The following is an 18,603-nucleotide window of genomic DNA, read 5'->3' as shown; positions in this document are numbered from 1 at the left end:
GAACCCCCCCCTTCCCTGGTTCTGCCCAGTGCTCCCAGTATGATTTGGGTTCTCTCTGGGGGTGGAATGGGGCCCCCAGGCTGGATAAACCAGTCCCTGGGGGGGGGGGGAGTGTGTGTGGGGTGGGGGTGGTGTCTCTGATACTCCAGCTGCATTTTGGGGGTTTCTCTACCTCTCCCAGTGCCCTACAAACTGGTCTTTAATGGAAACCAGTATCCCAGCTGCTTATGTTCACTCTCTGCCTCTTCCCCCCCCCCCTCCACTCTGAAATCCACTGGGACCTTCCTCTGCTTCAGGGGGGTGAGAGCACTTGCCCCCCCCCTCCCCCTGGGGCTCCAGCACTGGGTCTCTATCACCACCCAGTGCTCCCAGTTCCACCAGTAAAGAAGGGGGGGGACTGTAGGGGGGCTCAGCCCCTTATAAGCCCCCCCACAACGCATCCCCTGGCCTGTCTTGGGGAGACAGGTCCTCTCTCTGTCTCTGGGGTGGGGGCTATTACAGTAGGGCCTACAGAAACACAAGAGGGAGACAGAGAACCTCTATCCCTGTCCTTCTGCCCCCCCCCAAAATAACCCCCAGTGCCCCCTCCCTCAGTCCTGTGTCCCCCCCCAGGCAGAGAGACAGCACAGAGCTTTCTGTAGAGATCGATAGATATTTATATAAATATTTGGGGCTGTACAAGTGGGGGGGTGTGCAGGAGGGTGGGGTGGGGGGCACAGGTCACAGGCCGGGGGGCTGTGGGCCGGGGGGTCCCTCGCCGCTGCCTGAGTGGTCCAGCTCCGCGCTGTCGCAGTCTGAGTCCTCGGAGACCTGGGGGGGGACACGACACGAACATAAAGGGGGTTAAACATCCTCAGAGCCTCTCCCTGCCCCCCACAGCTGGTCCTGGGGAGCTTGGGGACCCCCCCCTTCTGTGGGGCAGAGCCCTGAGAACATCCCCCCATGAAAACCAGTCCTAGGGGACCCCTCTCCATGGCCCCTGGTATTTGGGGGATCCCCTCCCCATAGTGTCCGCCCCTGGGGGCCCTGGGGCCCCTCTCCCCAGGCTGCTACAATCTGGGGGGGGGCTTGCAAGACCCCCCCCGGCATGGTACCCAGTGTGGGGGGAGCCCCTCCCCATGGTACTTGGTCCTGGGGGGGCCCTGGGACCCCCTCCCCATGGTACTTGAGCTTGGGGTCTCATTCTGGGGGGGGGCTCACAGGACCCCTCCCCATGGTACCTGGTCCTGGGGGGGGCTCAGGGGACCCCTTCCCCTTGTTGTGCATCCCGGGGGGGCTTTGGGGGACCCCCCTCCCCATAACATCTGATCTTGGGGGGGACCTGCTCTTGCGTGGTATCTGGTCTTGGGGGGGTTCTGGGCACCCCTTTCCTGTAGTACAAGGTCTTGAGCAGAACCTCATGGGGACCCTCCCCATGGTACCTGGTCCTGGGGGGCCCTGGGGGACCCCTCCCCATGGTCCTTGTCCCTGGGGGGGGGGCCCTGGGGACACCCTCCCGGTGATGCTTTATTCTTAGACCTCCCTGCCCATGGTACCAAGTCCTGGGGGACCCCTTGCCTATCGCACTTGGTCTTGGGGACCCCTGCAGTCCCCCCCCTCCTCAAGGTGCTTAGTACTGGGGGACCCCTCCTCATGGTTTCTGGTCCTGGGGACCTCCCCCTCCTCATAGTAACCATCCCCAGGGGACTCGGGGGACCCCTTTCCCTCTGCTACCCCATCGTGGGGAGCCCTGGTGTCCATCCCTGGGGGGCTCCAGGACCCTCCTAGAAGACCCACTCCCTTGGTCTTGGGGGGTCTCTGCCCCCCCCTTTCCCCTTGTTACCTTGTCATAGGGGGCTCACAAGACTCTTCCCCATAGTACCTCATCCTGGGGGCCACTGGGGAGGCCCCCTCCCCAAGATACCTGGTCCTGGGGAGCCCTTGAGACCACCGGCCTATGATGTCCACCCTTGGGGGGCCCTGGAACATCACCCCCTCCCCCTGGTACTTGATCCTGGGGGGCTCTGGGGACCCCGTTCCCCATTGTACCTGGTCCTGGCATCCTCAGTGGGACACCCCTGCCCCATGGAGGAGGACTCCTCCCTCCTTCCCCTTGCTAACCCCATCCTGGGGGGCTCAGGGGACCCCTACCCTATAGTGCCCAGCCCTGGAGGACCCTAGGAACTCCCACCCAATAGCACCCACCCCTGGGGACCCTGAGGAGCACCCTTCCCCTTGATAACTCCGTCCTAGGGGGCATCTACCCCATAATACCCAGCCCTTGGGGACCCTTGGGCTCCCCCCCCCCCAGCCCTGGGGGCCCTGTGACCTCCTTCCCCTTGCTAATCCCATCCTGGGGGGCTCAGGGGACCCCTACCCCATAATACCCAGCCCTGGGGGACCCTAGGGATCCCCCCCAGCCCATGGTACCCAGCCCTGGGGGCCCTGTGACCCCCTTCCCCTTGCTAATCCCATCCTGGGGGGGCTCAGGGGACCCCTACCCCATAGTACCCAGCCCTGGGGGACCCTAGGGATCCCTCATCCCATGGTGCACAGCCTTGGGGTCCTGGGGACCCCCTTCCCTTTGCTAACCCCAGCCTGAGGGGCTCAGGGGCCCCCTACCCCATAATACCCAACCCTGGGGGAGCCTAGGGATCCCCCCACTCCATGGTACCCATCCCAGGGGGCCCTGGGGACCCCCTTTCCTTGCTAACCCCATGATGGGGGCTCAGGGGACCCCCTCCCCCATAATACCAAGCCCTGGGGGACCCCCCCAGCCCATGGTACCCAGCCTTTGGGGACCCTAGGGACCCCCTACCCCATAATACCAAGCCCTGGGCGACCCTAGGAACTCCCCCACCCCATAATACTCAGCCCTGGAGGCCCTGGGGACCCCCTTCCCCTCACTAACCTCGTCCTGCGGGACCTTAGGGACCCCCACCCCACAGTACCAGCCCTGGGGGACCCTAGGGCCCCCCCCCATGCTACCCATCCCTGGAACCACCCCACCCCATGGTGCCACCCATCCCTGTGGGCCTGTGGGTGCTCCCCAGCACCCACCCCAGGGTGGGGGCATCACCTTGGGGCTGAGCCCCCCGTGACGGCGGCCGGGACCCTCGGGGGGGGCGGCATCCAGGGGGATCTCGGAGCCCTGGGAGAGCAGATCCTCGGAGCGGTCGTCGGGACGCTCGTCCGTGTTGGTGCTGCCCACGTCGGGGGTGGCACTGTGCGAGGGCTCGCTCGTGTGCCCCTCGTCCCCGTCCCCGTCCCCATCCCCGTCCGAGAAGTTCTCCGAGCTGAAGGTCGACAGCGACTGGCGCTTGCTCATGCCTGGGGGCCACCTGGGATAGGTTGGGTGGGGGGGGGGTGAGGACCCACAGACACCCTCCTGCACCCATCCTGGGCATCTGGGCACCCACTGACCTCCTGCACCCATCCTGGGCATCCAACCACCCATGAACACCCCTGCACCCATGCCCGCTGTCTGAGCACCCACGGATCCCCACCACCACCACCCATCCTGGGCATCCAACCACCCATGAACACCCCTGCACCCATGCCCGCTGTCTGAGCACCCATGGATCCCCACCACCACCACCCATCCTGGGCATCCAACCACCCATGAACACCCCTGCACCCATGCCCGCTGTCTGAGCACCCATGGATCCCCACCACCACCACCCATCCTGGGCATCCAACCACCCATGAACACCCCTGCACCCATGCCCGCTGTCTGAGCACCCACGGATCCCCACCACCACCACCCATCCTGGGCATCCAACCACCCATGGACCCCCCCTGCACCCATCCTGGGCTTCTGAACACCCATGGACACCCTCCACCCGCACACATCCTGGGCTTCCAACCACCCACAGACTCCTCCCTGCAAACATCCTGGGTGTCTGAGCACCCATGGACCTCCCCACGCACCCATCCCAGGCATCTGGGCACCCAACGACCCCCTGCACCCATCCTGGGCTTCCAAGGACCCATAGACACCCTTCCCGCACCCATCCTGAGTGTCTGAGCACCCACGGACCCCCACCTCCACACACAGCCTGGGTGTCCAAGCACCCCCCTGCACCCATGCCAGGTGTCCGAGCACCCAGGGACCCCCAAACGGACCGAGACATCTGGGGGAGGGGGTCAGCACCCACCTCTGCCGCAGCGGCAGCTCCACCTCGCTGTCCACTTCACCCTCCTCCTCCTCCGACGAGACCCCCCGCTTCTGGGGGCAGAGGGGGGGGGCATTGGGGTCCTCCCACTGCCCCTTGGGAGTGACCCAGGGGTCCTGACCCCCCCAGGACGGACCCAAGGGTCCTGCCCCCCCTCCTCGGGAGGGACCCAGGGGTCTTGACCCCCCAGGACGGACCCAAGGGTCCTGCCCCCCTCCTCAGGAAGGACCCCTGTGTCTGACCCCCCTCCAAACCCCTTCCCCGAAGGCATCCATCCCCCTCCCCACTGCTGGGATGGACCTGGGGTCCTGTCCCCCACCCAGCCCCCAAAAAGGGACCCAGGCATCCACGGCTCTCACCTGCCCACGGGTGACGGCCGCCCGGTACAGCAGTGCCGCGGGGGTGAGGTGCTGCCCGGCCCCCGCTTTCCCCCCCCGGCCGGGCCCGCTCTCCCGCTCGGGCTCACCGGGAGCCGGGGGCCGCGGCGGGGGGGACCCTTGGGTGCCCGTCGCCCCCCCAGGTCCCGCATCAGGTACTGCAGCTGGGGGGGCACCCGTAGCCTCCAAGGTGCCCCCGAGGAGGTCGGGGCCGGCAGCGGTTGGGGGGGGTCCGGGAAGCCCCCGGGGGGGTCCGGCCTCAGGGCCCAGGTCCCCGCAGCCCCCCCGGGGTCCCGCTTTGCGATGGCGGCCCTTGGCCCGGCGGCTGCGCCCGGGCGAGGGGGGGCCCTTGGGACACCCTGGCAGGGCCACCTGCGCCATGGCCGCATCCAGCTTGGGCAGCAGCACCTCCGGCTTCAGGATGTCGGGCCTGGGGGGGGGACATGGGGAAGGGCTGCGGATGGGGACCCAGGCGTCCGGGAGCCCCTGGAATACCCCCCACCCAGCCAGGAGGGACCCCCATGTCCAGACCCCCCCCAAGGACCCCCCCTTCCAAGGGACACTGGCATCTGCACCCCCAGAACATGCCCCCCCTCCAAGGGACCCCAGGCATCTGCACCCCTAGGACCCCCCCCCAGCCCAAAGGACCCCAGGCATCAGCACCCCTCAGAGCCCCCCCACCCTAAAGGACCCCAGCACCCAGTCTCCCAGCCCCCTGTCCACAAAGGACCCCAGGGCACTCGAGCCCCCAGACCCCCCCAAAGGACCCACGTGTCCAGGCTCCCAGCCCCCAAGGACCCCTACCATGTCCCCAGACATCCCCTCCCCCACCCTGGGGCACCCACACCATGCCCCCCACTCAAAGCACCCAGGCATCCAAACCCCCAGACCCCCCACCTCAAAGGACCCAGGATTCATCCCCGCCTGCCCGCCCCCAAGGGACCCAGGTGATGGGCGCACCGCTTGCCGTGGGGCGAGAGCTTCTGGGGGACGTTGCGTTTCTTGATGAGGGTCTCGACGGCGTTGCCGTGCAGGAGCCCCCGTGGCACCCGTGGCTTGAAGAGTCCAGGGTAACGCTTCTCCAGCGCCTGCTCCCGCCTGCCACGGGCCACGCGTGGGCACCCGCACCCAGGGACGCGGCATGGGGTGGCGTGGCCATGGCCTTGGGGTGGTGGCCATGGGGTGGGTAAGGGCTGGCCATGGGCTCAGGGTAGCCATGGGGTGGGTATATGGGTGGCCTTGGCCGTGGGGTGGATACAGGGTTGGCCATGGCCATGAGGTGGGTACAGCGTTGGCTGTGGCCATGGGGTAGATATAGGATTGGCTGTGGCCATGGGGGGGATATAGAGTTGGTTGTGGCCACGGGTTGGCCATGAGATGGCTATAGGGTTGGCCATGGCCATGGGGTAGATACAGGGTTGGCCATGGCCATGAGATGGCTGTAGGGTTGGCCATGGCCATGGGGTAGATATAGAGTTGGCCATGGCCATGCAGTGGCTATAGGGTTGGCCATGGCCATGGGGTGGCCATCAGGTGGATATAGGGTTGGTCACGGCCATGGCGTAGATACAGGGTTGGCTGTGGCTATGGGGTGGCCAAAGGATTGGCCATGGCCATGGGGTGGCCATAATGTTGGCCATGGCCATGGAGTTGGCCATCGCTATAGGTTTGGCCGTGGCCGTGGGGTGGCCATAGGGTAGATATAGGATTGGCCATGGCCATGGGGTGGCCATAACGTTGGCCATGGCCATGGAGTTGGCCACGGCTATAGCGTTGGCCATGGCCGTGGGGTGGCCATAGGGTAGATATAGGATTGGCCATGGCCATGGGGTGACTATAGCATTGGCCACAGCAATGGGGTAGCCATGGGGTGGGTATGGGGGGTGCTGGGGGTGCCTGCTCACCTGAGCAGCTCCTTCTCCTTGAGCTCCAGCTGCAGCATGAGGGCGCTGAGCTCCATGTAGAGGTTGTTGGCGCGCTCCAGCTTGCGCTCATAGTGCTCCCTGATGTCCAGCGCGTGCCTGGCACCCGGGGCACGCGTGGTGTTGGCACACACGGCACCCCACGGCACCCGCCACACACAAGGACAGGCACCCAACAGTCCTCCCTGTACCCCAGCACCCCCTGATACCTCCTGCCCCTGGTCCCCCCCCATGTCCCTCATGCCCCAGTGTCCCCATGTCCCTGGCGTCCCCCTGCCCCGTGGACGGGCCCCACCGGAGCTCCTCGCGCCGGCGGTTGATGAGCTCCTCCTCCAGCCGGTGCAGACACGTCCCCTCCGACTTGATCTTCTCGAAGTGCAGCTTCACCTCCTCCCGCCACTCCGCCTGCAGCACACGGGCACCGGCTACCACGGGCACCGGGCACCCCAGGCACCAGCACCCACAGGCACCGGGCACCCTGGGCACCAGGCACCCCAGGCACCGGCTACAGCAGGCACGGGGCATGCTGGGCTCCGGCTACCGAGGACACCGGGCACCCCAGGCACCGGCTACAGTAGGCACCAGGCACCCCAGGCAGCGGGCACACTGGGCACTGGCTACTGGCTAGCACCAGGCACCCCGGGCACGGGCTACCAGTTAGGACCAGGCACCCTGGGCTCCAGCTACCTTGGGCACCAGTTGCCACAGGCATTGGGCACCCTGGGCACCGCCTACCCTGGGCACCGGTTGCCACAGGCATTGGGCACCCTGGGCACCACCTACCCTGGGCACCGGTTGCCACAGGCACTGGGCACCCTGGGCACCGCCTACCCTGGGCACTGGTTGCCACAGGCATTGGGCACCCTGAGCACTGGCTACCATGGGCACAAGACACCCCAGGCACCCTGGGCACTGCATTACCTGGGTGCAGCTACTCTAGGCACTGGGATATACTGGGCACGGCTACCCTGAGCACTGGGATACACTGGGCACGGATACCCTGGGCACCGGCTACTGTGGGCACCAGTTGCGCCAGCACCAGCCCTCACAGTCACTGGCATTTGAAGCAGGTCTCCTGTGGGGTTTGGGGGTACCAGGGTGCTGGGGGGGTCCCTGGGTGCTGGGTATGCTGGGGGTATTGGGGTGCTGGGGCCCCAGGGTGCTGGGTACTGGGGATTTGGAGTAGGTCTCCTGCAGGGTTTGGGGGTCCCAGGGTACTGGGGGTGCCTGGGTGCTGGGGGTCCCAGGGTTCTGGGGTTCCGGGGTTCTGGGGTCCCATGGTGCTGGGAGTCCTGGGGTGCTGGGAGGTCCCAGGGGTCCTGGGGTGCTGGGGATTCCAGGGTGCTGGGGGTCCTGGGGTGCTGGGTACTGTGGGGGGGTCCCTGGGTGCTGGGGGTCACGGGTGCTGGGTACCTGGGATTTGAAGTAGGTCTCCTGGGGGGTGGAGAGGACGTCGGCGGAGGCGATGTCGAGGTGCAGCAGGATCTGGCGGAAGGACGGCCGGTTCCGGGGCTTGCTGTTCCTGCGGGGAGCGGGCACGACGCTGGGCGCAGGCGGGGGGGGCAGCTGGGTGCTAGGGGGGTGCTGAGGCTTTTTGGGACCACGGGCAGAGAAGGGTGCACAGGACACATGAGGTGCCCAAGGAGCAGGGGTGCAGCCTGGCATGGGGTGCCCACGAGCAACACCCCCCAGGGTGGGGGCACCCCCAGGGTGGGTGTCCCTATGACTGGGGGTCCCCCCTGCACCCCACATTGGGGTGTCAATGGCAGGTCCCTCGTGGTGGTCCCTACAGTGGGGTGCCCATGGTGGGGTCCCCCATGGGATGACTCCGCCATGGCATGGGTGCCCATGGCGTGTCCCCGGGCAAGGTGTCCCCACAGGATGTCCCCAGGCGGGGTGTCCCCATGGTGAGGTGTCCCCGCAGGGTGTCCCCATGGTGGGGTGTCCCCATGACGTGGCCCCATGGCGGGATGTCCCCATGGGGTTTCCCCGTGGTGGAATGTCCCCGTGGTGTGGCCCCATGGCAGGGTGTCCTCATGGTGAGGTGTCCATGGCAGGGTGTCCCCATGGTGAGGTGTCCCCACAGGGTGTCCCCATGGCGTGGCCCCCCCATGGCATGGCCCCATGGCGGGATGTCCCCACGGGGTTTCCCCATGGTGGAGTGTCCCCGTGGTGTGGCCCTATGGCAGGGTGTCCCCACGGTGGGGTGTCCCCAGGTGGGGTGTCCACGCGGGCGCACTCACCAGCACTGGCGCAGCAGCACCTTGAAGCCGTCGGGGCAGCCGGAGGGGACGGGCAGGTGGAGGCTGTTGCTGCCCACCCCCCAGATGATGGCCGAGGAGTCCACGTCCTTGTAGGGGATCTCGCCCGTCAGCAGCTCCCACAGCACCACCCCGAAGGACCTGGGGGCACCGGCCCCCACGGCCCCCGTCACCCACGGCTGGACACCCCCAGTGTCTTCCCGCTGTCCCTTGGTCCCCCTTGCCCTTGCCCCGGTGTCCCCTCCCCTCCCTGCCTCTGCCCATGCTGGTGTCCCCGATGTCCCCCATCCCTGTCCCTGCAATGTCCCTCCCAGTATCCCCAATGTCCCCATCTCTGGTCCCCCAGTGTCCCTGATACCCCTGAGGCTCATGTGTCCCCAAGTGTCCCAGGTGTCCCCCAGTGCTCCCTGTTCTTATTGTCCCCAATGTCCCCAGTGTCCCCATTGCCTCCCAAAGCTCCCCGTGTTGCTGTGTCCCCAGTGCCAACACAGCTCCCTGGTGTCCCTAAGGTTCCCATATCCCCGATGTCCCCAAGGTCCCTGTGTCCTCACCAGATGTCAACCTTCTCGGAGACGGGCTCGTTGCGAATGACCTCGGGTGCCATCCAGGCCACGGTGCCGGCGAAGGACATCTTGGTGCTCTTGTCAATGAGCTCCTTGGAGGTGCCGAAGTCCGAGATCTTCACCACGTCATCATAGGTGATGAGCATGCTGGGGGGCACCCGCTCAGCGCCACGCCAGTGCCACGCCAATGACACGGGCACGACACTGCCACGGGCATGCAACTGCTACGAGCATCATCGGGTCACGGGCACGCCAGCGCCATGGGCACAACACCATCACGGACATGGCACCACCACAGCACCAACATGGACGTGGCACCACCATGGGCATGGCACCGTCATTTGCATGCGACTGCCATGAGCATGGTCCTGTTGTGGGCACGCCACCGCCATGGGCACAGCACCGCCACCGCCATGAGCATGGCATCACCGCAGTCATGCAATTGCTACGGGCATGGAACCGCCACGGGTATGGCACTGCCATGGACATACAACTGTCACGGACGTGCAACCACCAAGGTCATTGCACTGCCATGGGCACAACACCGTCATGCGTGGACATGTCAATGCCATGGACACGCAGCCACCATAGACACGGCACTGCTATGGTGGGCATTGCATCACCACGGGCATTGCATCACCACGGGCATAGCATGGCCACGGCACCACCAAGGACATGGCACCGCTACGGACACGGCACCCTGGGCATGCAACTGTCACCGACACGCAGCCACCGAGGACAACATACCGCCACGGGTATGGCGCTGCCACGATCATGCAACTGCCACATGCATGTCCCCACTACAGGCACGGCACCATCATGGGCACACCACCGCCTGGGACGCCCACCCCAGCACCCATGGGTGCTCCCCGAGCCCCCATCCCCGCTCACTTGGGTGACTTGAGGTCGCGGTGGATGATCTTGTGGAGGTGCAGGTAGTTCATGCCGCCGGCGATGCCCATGGACCAGTCGACGAGGAGGGAGGGGGTGACTTTGCGCCCGGCGCGCAGCACCTCGTACAGCTGGCCCTGGGCGCAGAACTCCATGATGATGCAGTAGCAGGGTGCCTGGGTGCACACACCCCTGCGGGCACAGCAGCACCCTCAGCACCCGCTGCCCGATCAGCCGGGGCACCCAGCAGCACCAGGGCACCCAACTGTATTGGGACACCCAACTTCACCAGGGCACTTGTGAGCACCCATCTGCACCAGGACACTTGGCTGCACCCAGGTACCTATCAGCACCCATCAGTGCTGGAGCACCCACCTGCACCCAGACCCCCCTGTTAGCACTAGGAGCACCCATGGGCACCCCTCTGCACCCAGACACCCAGTAGCACTGGGATACTGGGGCAACCATCTGAACTGGGGCACCCCTCTGCACCCGGGCACCCATCAGTGCCAGAGCGCTGGGGCACCCATCTGCACCCACATTGCTCTGCCCCGAGAGCGCCCTGTCTGTGACAGACTTGTCCCGTGTGTGGCCGTCCCGTGTCACACGTGGGACGTGCCAGTGTGCCCCATATCCATGCCGTGTCCTGTCCACCCAGGTCCATGCCGTGCTGGTGTTCCCCATGCACGTGCCATGTTGGTATCCCATGCCCATGTCCTACCCATGACCCCTAGGCCTGTGCCCGTCGCATGTCCATGTCCAACTCCATGCCACATTCATGCTCATGCCCATGCCATGTCCATGCCCTGTGCCCATGGTGTTCCCCAAGCCCCACGACCATGGCTTGCACATGGGATGTCCATGCCTCATGCTGCGGTCATGCCCATGCCCATGGCATGTCCATGGCTCCATCCCTCATGCCCATGGCATGTCCATGTCCATGCCCCATGCTCATGCCATGTCCATACCTCCATCCCTCATGCCCATGGCATGTCCATGTCCATGCCCCATGCCCATGGCATGTCCATACCTACATCCCTCATGCCCATGGCACGTCCATGTCCATGCCCCATGCCCATGGCATGTCCATGGCTCCATCCCTCATGCCCACGGCACGTCCATGTCCATGCCCCATGCTCATGGCATGTCCATGCTCCAGACCATGTCCATGTGCATGCCATGTCCATGCCCTGTGCCCATGGTGTTCCCCAAGCCCCACGACCATGGCTTGCACATGCCATGTCCATGCCTCATGCTGCGGTCATGCCCGTGCCCATGCCATGCCCATGCCCTGTGCCCATGGTGTCCTTCATGTCCACGGCTTGCCCATGGCGTGTCCATGCCCCACACTGTGTTCATGCCCATGGCATGGCCATGCCTCCATCCCTCATGCCCATGGCACATCCATGTCCATGCCCCATGCCCATGGCATGGCCATACCTCCATCCCTCGTGCCCATGGCATGTCCATGTCCATGCCCCATGCCCATGCCATGTCCATACCTCCATCCCTCATGCCCATGGCATGTCCATGTCCATGCCCCATGCTGATGGCATGGCCATGCCCCATACCATGTCCATGTGCATGCTGTGTCCATGTCCCTGTGCCCATGGTGTTCTCCATGCCCCATGCCCATGGCTTGCCCATGCCGTGTCCATGCCTTGTGCCCATGGTGTTCCTCATGACCATGGCTTGTCCATGCCGCATCCACACTCCATGACTGTGGCATGACCATGCTGCATGCCATGTCCATGCTGTGTCCATGCCCCTGTGCTCATGGTGTCCCCATGCCCATAGCATGTCCATGCTCCACGCCCACGCCGGTGCCGGCAGCACCCACGCTCACTTGAAGGTGATGATGTTGGGGTGCTTGAGCTTGCGCAGGTGCTTGATGTCGGTCTCCTTGAGGTCCCGCACCTTCTTCACGGCCACCTCCTCACCGTGGAAGCGGCCCAGGAAGACGGCACCCTGCGCCCCGCTGCCCACCCACTGCAGGTCCAGGATCTCCTCAAACGGCACCTCCCAGGGGTCTGTGGGCACCCATGCCCATGGCACCCACACATCGGCACCCCCGGTGCACCCACACCCATGGCACCCACACATCGGCACCCCCGGTGCACCCATGCCCATGGCACCCACATGCTGGCACGGCCAGGGTGCAGCCCCCCTTGGCACCCTCACCCCAGCCCTACTGCTCCCACCCTGCCCCACTGCACCCTCTGCACCCCACTCCTTGCCCCACTGCCCCATTACACCCTTCTTCGCCCCATCCCTGTCCCATTGCACCCCTTTCCCTGCCCTATGGCCGCCCCTTTTCCCTCAGCACCCCAGCACCCCTTTCCCTGTCCCACCACACCCTCCTTTGCCCCAGTGCACCCTCCCTGCCCCATAGCACCCTCCCACCCCCATAGCATCCTCCTTTGCCCCATAGCACCCTCCCACCCCCATAGCATCCTTCTTTGCCCCATAGCACCCTCCCACCCCCATAGCATCCTCCTTTGCCCCATAGCACCCTCCCTGCCCCCTTGCACCTTCCTGGCCCCGTAGCACCCTCCCGGCCCCATAGCACCCTCCCGGCCCCGTAGCACCCATGCTGCACCCCCTCACCTTCCTGGGGGTGCTTGTGCTCGGCGGCGTAGGCTTTGCCGATCATGGTCCAGACGGGCTTGAGGCAGCCGAAAAGCCCCTCCAGGAACCCCCCACCCGCCTGGCACCGCAGGTGGGCGGCCTCGGCGGCCAGGGGCCCCGCTCCCTCGGGACCCAGGTCGGGGTGCCGGGGGGGCCCCCGGCGGGGCCAGGCCTCGGGGGGGGCGGCGGGGGCGGCGGGGGCGGCGGGCAGCACGTCGCGCAGCACGCACTGCGTGGGGGTCAGCTCCTGCTCCGGGGTCCCGTCCGAGGCCAGCGCCAGCGAGGGCGAGGGCGTCCGCGTCTCGTGCAGGCAGGCCATGGCGGGGCCCCCCGCGCCCCCCCGCCGCCCCCCGGCCTGCGGGAGGGGCCGTCAGCGGGAGCGGGGGCGCAGCCCCTCTTGCACCCGTGGGCACCCCCGCGCACGCACCCGCACCCTTCGCACCTCTGCGTGCAGCCCCGCCTGTGCACCCCCTCGCGTGCATGGGCCCCCCCTCTACGCACACGTGCACCCCCTCTTGCACCCATGGGCCCCCCCTTTACACACACGTGCACCACCTCTTGCACCCATGGGCACCCCTGTGCATGCATGGGCCCCCCTCTACGCACACGTGCACCCCTCTTGCACCCATGGGCACCCCCGTGCATGCATGGGCCCCCCCTTTACACACACGTGCACCACCTCTTGCACCCATGGGCACCCCCGTGCATGCATGGGCCCCCTTTACACACACGTGCACCCCTCTTGCACCCATGGGCACCCCGTGCATGCATGGGCCCCCTTACACACACGTGCACCCCTCTTGCACCCATGGGCACCCCCGTGCATGCATGGGCCCCCCCTTTACACACACGTGCACCCCTCTTGCACCCATGGGCACCCCTCGCGTGCATGGGCCCCCCTCTACGCACACGTGCACCCCTCTTGCACCCATGGGCACCCCTGTGCATGCATGGGCCCCCCTCTACACACACGTGCACCCCTCTTGCACCCATGGGCACCCCCGTGCATGCATGGGCCCCCCCTTTACACACACGTGCACCACCTCTTGCACCCATGGGCACCCCCGTGCACCATTGGGTGCAGCCCCATGCGTGCACCCCCATGCACGCACCTGCACCCCTTGCACCCACGTCTGCAGCCCCACGCGTGTGTGCACCCCTTGCATGCACAGGCACCCACTTGCACTCACGTGTGGAACCCCGTGTGTGCACCCCTGTGCACCCATGGGCACCCCCGTGCATGCATGGGCCCCCCTTTTACACACACGTGCACCCCCTCTTGCACCCGTGGGCACCCCTTGCACCATTCGGTGCAGCCCCACGCGTGCACCCCCTTGCACCCATGGGCACCCACTTGCACTCACGTGTGGAACCCCGTGTGTGCACCCCGTGCACCCATGGGCACCCCTCACACACATGTGCACCCCTTGCACCCACGTCTGCAACCCCACGCGTGTGTGCACCCCCTTGCACCCATGGGCACCCCCTTGCACGCGCCTGCACCCCTTGCACCTCTGTGTGCAGCCCCATGTGTGCACCCCCCTGCACGCTTGTGCACCCCTTTACACACGTGTGCGCCCCTTGCACCCACGTCTGCAGCCCCACATGTGTGTGTGCACCCCTTGCACCCACGGGCACCCCTTTACACGCACGTGCACCCCTTGCACCCACGGGTGCAGCCCCACGTTAGCAGCCCCTCACAACCACGGGCACCCCCTTGCACGCACCAGCACCCCCTGCACCCGTGTGTGCAGCCCCGCATCGTGCACCCCTTGCACGCTTGTGCACCCCCTTGCACGCGCGTGTGCATCCCCGGCACGTGTGTGCACCCCCTTGCACGTGGATGCACCCTTACACCCCCCTTGCACCCCCACCCTGCAGCCCTACACCTGTGGGCGCCCCTCGCACGCACGTGCAGCCCCTTGCACACGTGTGTGCACGCCTGCACGTGTATGCAACCCCTCCCCTGCGCGTGCACCCCCGGTTTATGTGTGCACCCCCTTGCACGCGTGCACCCCTCCTCACACCTGCGTGGGCACCCCACTAGGGTGGGGGGGGGACATGGGGGGGGGGCTGGAAGAGGCCCTCCATAACGCATAGAGGGCACACGAGCGTGCAAGGGGGTGTATGAGTGTGCAAGGGGGTGTACGAGTGTGCAAGGGGGTCCACAAGCGTGCAAGAGGGTGTAGGAGCGTGCAAGAGGGTGCGGGAGCGTGCAAGGGGGCGCGCACGAGCGCGCACGAGCGTGCAAGAGGGCGTCCAAGCGTGCAAGCCCATGCACAAGCGCGTGTGAGCACGTGGGAGCGTGCAAACGTGCTGGGGGGAAACTGAGGCAGGGCCGCGGGGGTGGGGGGCACACGGACACCCAGACTTCCGGGGGGGGGATGAGGCCTGATCCGGCTCCCCTGAAAATTGGGGGTGGGGGCGTGTTGCCATGGCAACAGCGGAGCCGGCGGATGAGGTCATCACTAAAATTGGGGGGTGAGTCAGAGGGGGGGGCGTGGGCGGGGCTTAGCGTCACCCCGAGGGACCCGGAGGGGGGGGGGCAGGGGACGACCCGCCCCTCCAGGTGTCGTGTCCCCCCCCGTGGTGACATCACGTCACGCGGTGACGTCATCCCGGTAAGGGATGGAGCTTCCCCCTCCCCCCCCCCCCCCCGGCGGGGCCCCCCGGGGAAACTGGGGCAGAAGCGGGGAACCAGCGACCCGGGGGAGGGGGGGTGGGGGGGTGTCTGTCGCGACATGAGACAGCGCCGGCCCCGTGTCGCGACAGAGCGGAGCTGGAGGAGGGGAGCGGGGGAGAGAGCTCCCCCGCGTCGCCCCCGCCGACATGGCATGTCGGGACATGGCGCCCTGTCGCGACACGGGGAGGGGCGGGAGGAGTGGGACGGGCTGCGAGGGGCACACGCGTGTGCGTGGGGGGCACACGCGCGCGCAAGCGGGTGCACGGGCCTGTGGGGAGGGGGTGCCCACCCCTGCAGGGGTGCCCACGCGTGTGCACAGGGCTGCACACGCACGCGAGGGTGCACACGCGTGTGCAAGGGGGTGCGCGTGCCTACGGGGGGGCGCGCACGTGTGCAGGGGTGCACACACGCGTGGGCAAGGGGTGCGCACACATGGCGGGGTGCACACGCAGGTGCAAGGGGGTGCACATCCCCGCGGGGGTGCACATGCGTGTGCAAGGTAGCGGGCAGTCGCGTGTGCAAGGGGGGTGCACACGCGCGTGCAAGGCGATACGCACAAGCGTGCCAGGCGGGCACACGCACGTCGAGGGGCACGCACGGGTGCCGGCGCGCGTGCACGCCCCTGCAGGCGTTGCACACGCGTGTGCAAGGGGGCCCACGCGTGTTCATGAGGGTGCAAGCACGCCTGCAAGGGGGGCGGGGTCACACGTGTGCGCGGAGCTGCCCACGCGTGTGCAAGAGCAGCTCACACATGCGGGGGGAGGGGGGCACACGCGTGTGCAAGAGGCCGCTCGTGTCCCCTGCCCCCCCCCCCAGGCCCCACCGAGCCCCGGGGGACCCGGGCGGCCGGGAGGGGGAGGAGGGTGCGGCCCCCGGGCCCGGCCTGGCGGGGGACCCCGGCGTCCGGGGGTGGGGAGGGGAGCACGTGCCCCCCCAATCCCGGCCGCATCCCTGGTCCTCCCCCGCCCCCCGTGCCCCTCCCCTCCCAGGCCTCCCCGCCGCTGCCCGCGGCCCCGTGCCCGGTCCCGGTACCTGGGGGGGGTCCGGGCCCCGCGCCCGGTGGTGCCGGTGGGGGTGATGCCGGTGGTGCCGGTGATGCCGGGGGTGGTACCGGGGCCGGGGCTGGGCCCGGCGGGGCCGGGGCGCGGGCGGGCGGGGCCGGTACCGGGGCCGGTGCCGCGGTCAGGGAGAGCGGCGCGGAACGGCCCCGCCCGGCGCCCGGCGCGGCCCCGCCCCGCCCGCCCCGCCCCGGCCCCGGGAGCCCGCGGGTACCGGGAACCCACCGGCACCGGGACCCCTACACCGGCACCGGCACCGGGACCCCCCTTACCGGCACCGGGACCCCTACATCGGCACCGGGACCCCCCTTACCGGCACCGGAACCCCTACACCGGCAGCGGCACTGGCACCGGGACCCCCCTGTCAGCACCGGGACCGCCAACCCCGGGACCCCGAATCGCACCAGGACCCCCGACCGGCCCCGAGACCCCTATACCGGCACCCGGACCGGCACCGGGACCCCGAATCGCACCGGGACCCCCATACTGGCACCAGCACCGTCACCGGGACCACCGGCACCGGGACCCCGAATTGTACCGGGACCCCCACCGGCACCGGCACCACCGGCACCAGGACCCCCACCGGCACCGGGACCCCCCACCGGCACCAGCACCGGGACTGGGACCCCGAACCGCACCGGGACCCCCGACCGGCCCCAGGACCCCTCAGGACCAGGACCGGGACCCCCGGTGCCCCGGGACCCCCGACACCGGGACCGGGACCCCCTGCCCCCCCCCCCAGTGTCCCCCACCGGCCGCAGCCCCACACGGGGGCCCCAGTGCGATCCCAGAGCTCCCAGTATGGGAGTCCCTCTGTCCCCAGTGCTCCCAGTATGGCTGTCCTTGTCCCCAGTGCTCCCAGTCTGACCCCAGTGCTCCCAGTTCAGGTGTCCCTGTCCCCAGTGCTCCCAGTCTGTCCCCAGAGCTCCCACTATGGGAGTCCCTCTGTCCCCAGTGCTCCCAGTCTGACCCCAGTGCTCCCAGTCTGGGAGTCCCCCTGTCACCAGTGCTCCCAGTCTGTCCCCAGTGCTCCCAGTTCAGGTGTCCCTGTCCCCAGTGTTCCCAGTCTGTCCCCAGAGCTCCCAGTATGAGTGTTCTTGTCCCCAGTGCTTCCAGTCTGACCCCAGTGCTCCCAGTTCAGGTGTCCCTGTCCCCAGTGTTCCCAGTCTGTCCCCAGTGCTCCCAGTATGGGAGTCCCCCTGTCCCCAGTGCTCCCAGTCTGACCCCAGTGCTCCCAGTATGGGAGTCCCCCTGTCACCAGTGCTCCCAGTCTGTCCCCAGTGCTCCCAGTTCAGGTGTCCCTGTCCCCAGTGCTCCCAGTCTGTCCCCAGTGCTCCCAGTATGGCTGTCCTTGTCCCCAGTGCTCCCAGTCTGTCCCCAGAGCTCCCAGTATGGGAGTCCCTCTGTCCCTAGTACTCCCAGTCTGACCCCAGTGCTCCCAGTATGGGTACCCCTGTCCTAGTGCTCTGTCTGACCCCAGTGCTCCCAGTATGGGTGTCCTTGTCCCCAGTGCTCCCAGTCTCTCCCCAGTGCTCCCAGGATGGGAGTCCCTCTGTCCCCAGTGCTCCCAGTCTGTCCCCAGTGCTCCCAGTCTTGGTGCCCTTGTCCCCACTGCTCCCAGTCCAGCATGATTCTGTCCCCAGTGCTTCCAGTTTCCTTCCAGTGCTCCCAGTCCAGTTATCCCTGTCCCCAGTGCTCCTAGTCTGTCCCCAGTGCTCCCAGTTCAGGTGTCCCTGTCCCCAGTGCTCCCAGTCGGTCCCCAGTGCTCCCAGTAAGGGGGTCCCTCTGTCCCCAGTGCTCCCAATCTGTCCCCAGTGCTCCCAGTCTGGGAGTCCCTCTGTCCCTAGTACTCCCAGTCTGACCCCAGTGCTCCCAGTATGGGTACCCCTGTCCTAGTGCTCCATCTGACCCCAGTGCTCCCAGTATGGGAGTCCTTCTGTCCCCAGTGCTCCCAGTCTGTCCCCAGTGCTCCCAGTATGGTTGTCCCTGTCCTAGTGCTCCCAGCCTGTCCCCAGTGCTCCCAGTATGGGAGTCCTTGTCCCCAGTGCTCCCAGTCTGTCCCCAGA

At 67.2% G+C, this 18,603-nt stretch overlaps 1 protein-coding gene across 1 annotated transcript; it reads right to left on the bottom strand.

The window, feature by feature from the left end:
• Positions 1 to 656: 656 nt before the first annotated feature.
• MAP3K12 (mitogen-activated protein kinase kinase kinase 12) lies at positions 657 to 16,695 on the bottom strand. The gene is made up of 14 exons (XM_072847457.1): positions 16,512 to 16,695; positions 12,776 to 13,151; positions 12,015 to 12,198; positions 10,169 to 10,360; positions 9,266 to 9,424; positions 8,697 to 8,855; positions 7,867 to 7,975; positions 6,749 to 6,858; positions 6,436 to 6,552; positions 5,492 to 5,629; positions 4,514 to 4,961; positions 4,137 to 4,207; positions 3,059 to 3,320; positions 657 to 810 (listed from the first exon to the last, which is right to left on the bottom strand). The coding sequence occupies exons 2-14, from the start codon at positions 13,113 to 13,115 to the stop codon at positions 721 to 723; spliced, it is 2,379 nt and encodes a 792-aa protein (XP_072703558.1). The 5' UTR covers positions 13,116 to 13,151; positions 16,512 to 16,695; the 3' UTR covers positions 657 to 720.
• Positions 16,696 to 18,603: the final 1,908 nt, after the last annotated feature.

The sequence above is a fragment of the Ciconia boyciana genome, chromosome 27 (genome assembly GCF_034638445.1).
Source record: "Ciconia boyciana chromosome 27, ASM3463844v1, whole genome shotgun sequence".
Taxonomy (NCBI): domain Eukaryota; kingdom Metazoa; phylum Chordata; class Aves; order Ciconiiformes; family Ciconiidae; genus Ciconia; species Ciconia boyciana.
The sequence above is the reverse complement of the archived record's forward strand: the minus strand, read 5'-3'. Positions and strand labels throughout refer to the sequence as shown.

Excerpts from the sequence above, each read along its gene's own strand:
- MAP3K12 (XM_072847457.1), bottom strand. The coding sequence starts at position 13,115 with ATGGCCTGCCTGCACGAGACGCGGACGCCCTCGCCCTCGCTGGCGCTG. Across the intron at positions 10,361-12,014 it reads CCCAACATCATCACCTTCAA|GGGTGTGTGCACCCAGGCAC; the intron begins GTGAGCGTGGGT and ends CTGTGCCCGCAG. Across the intron at positions 6,553-6,748 it reads CGCCGGCGCGAGGAGCTCCG|GCACGCGCTGGACATCAGGG; the intron begins GTGGGGCCCGTC and ends CCCGGGTGCCAG.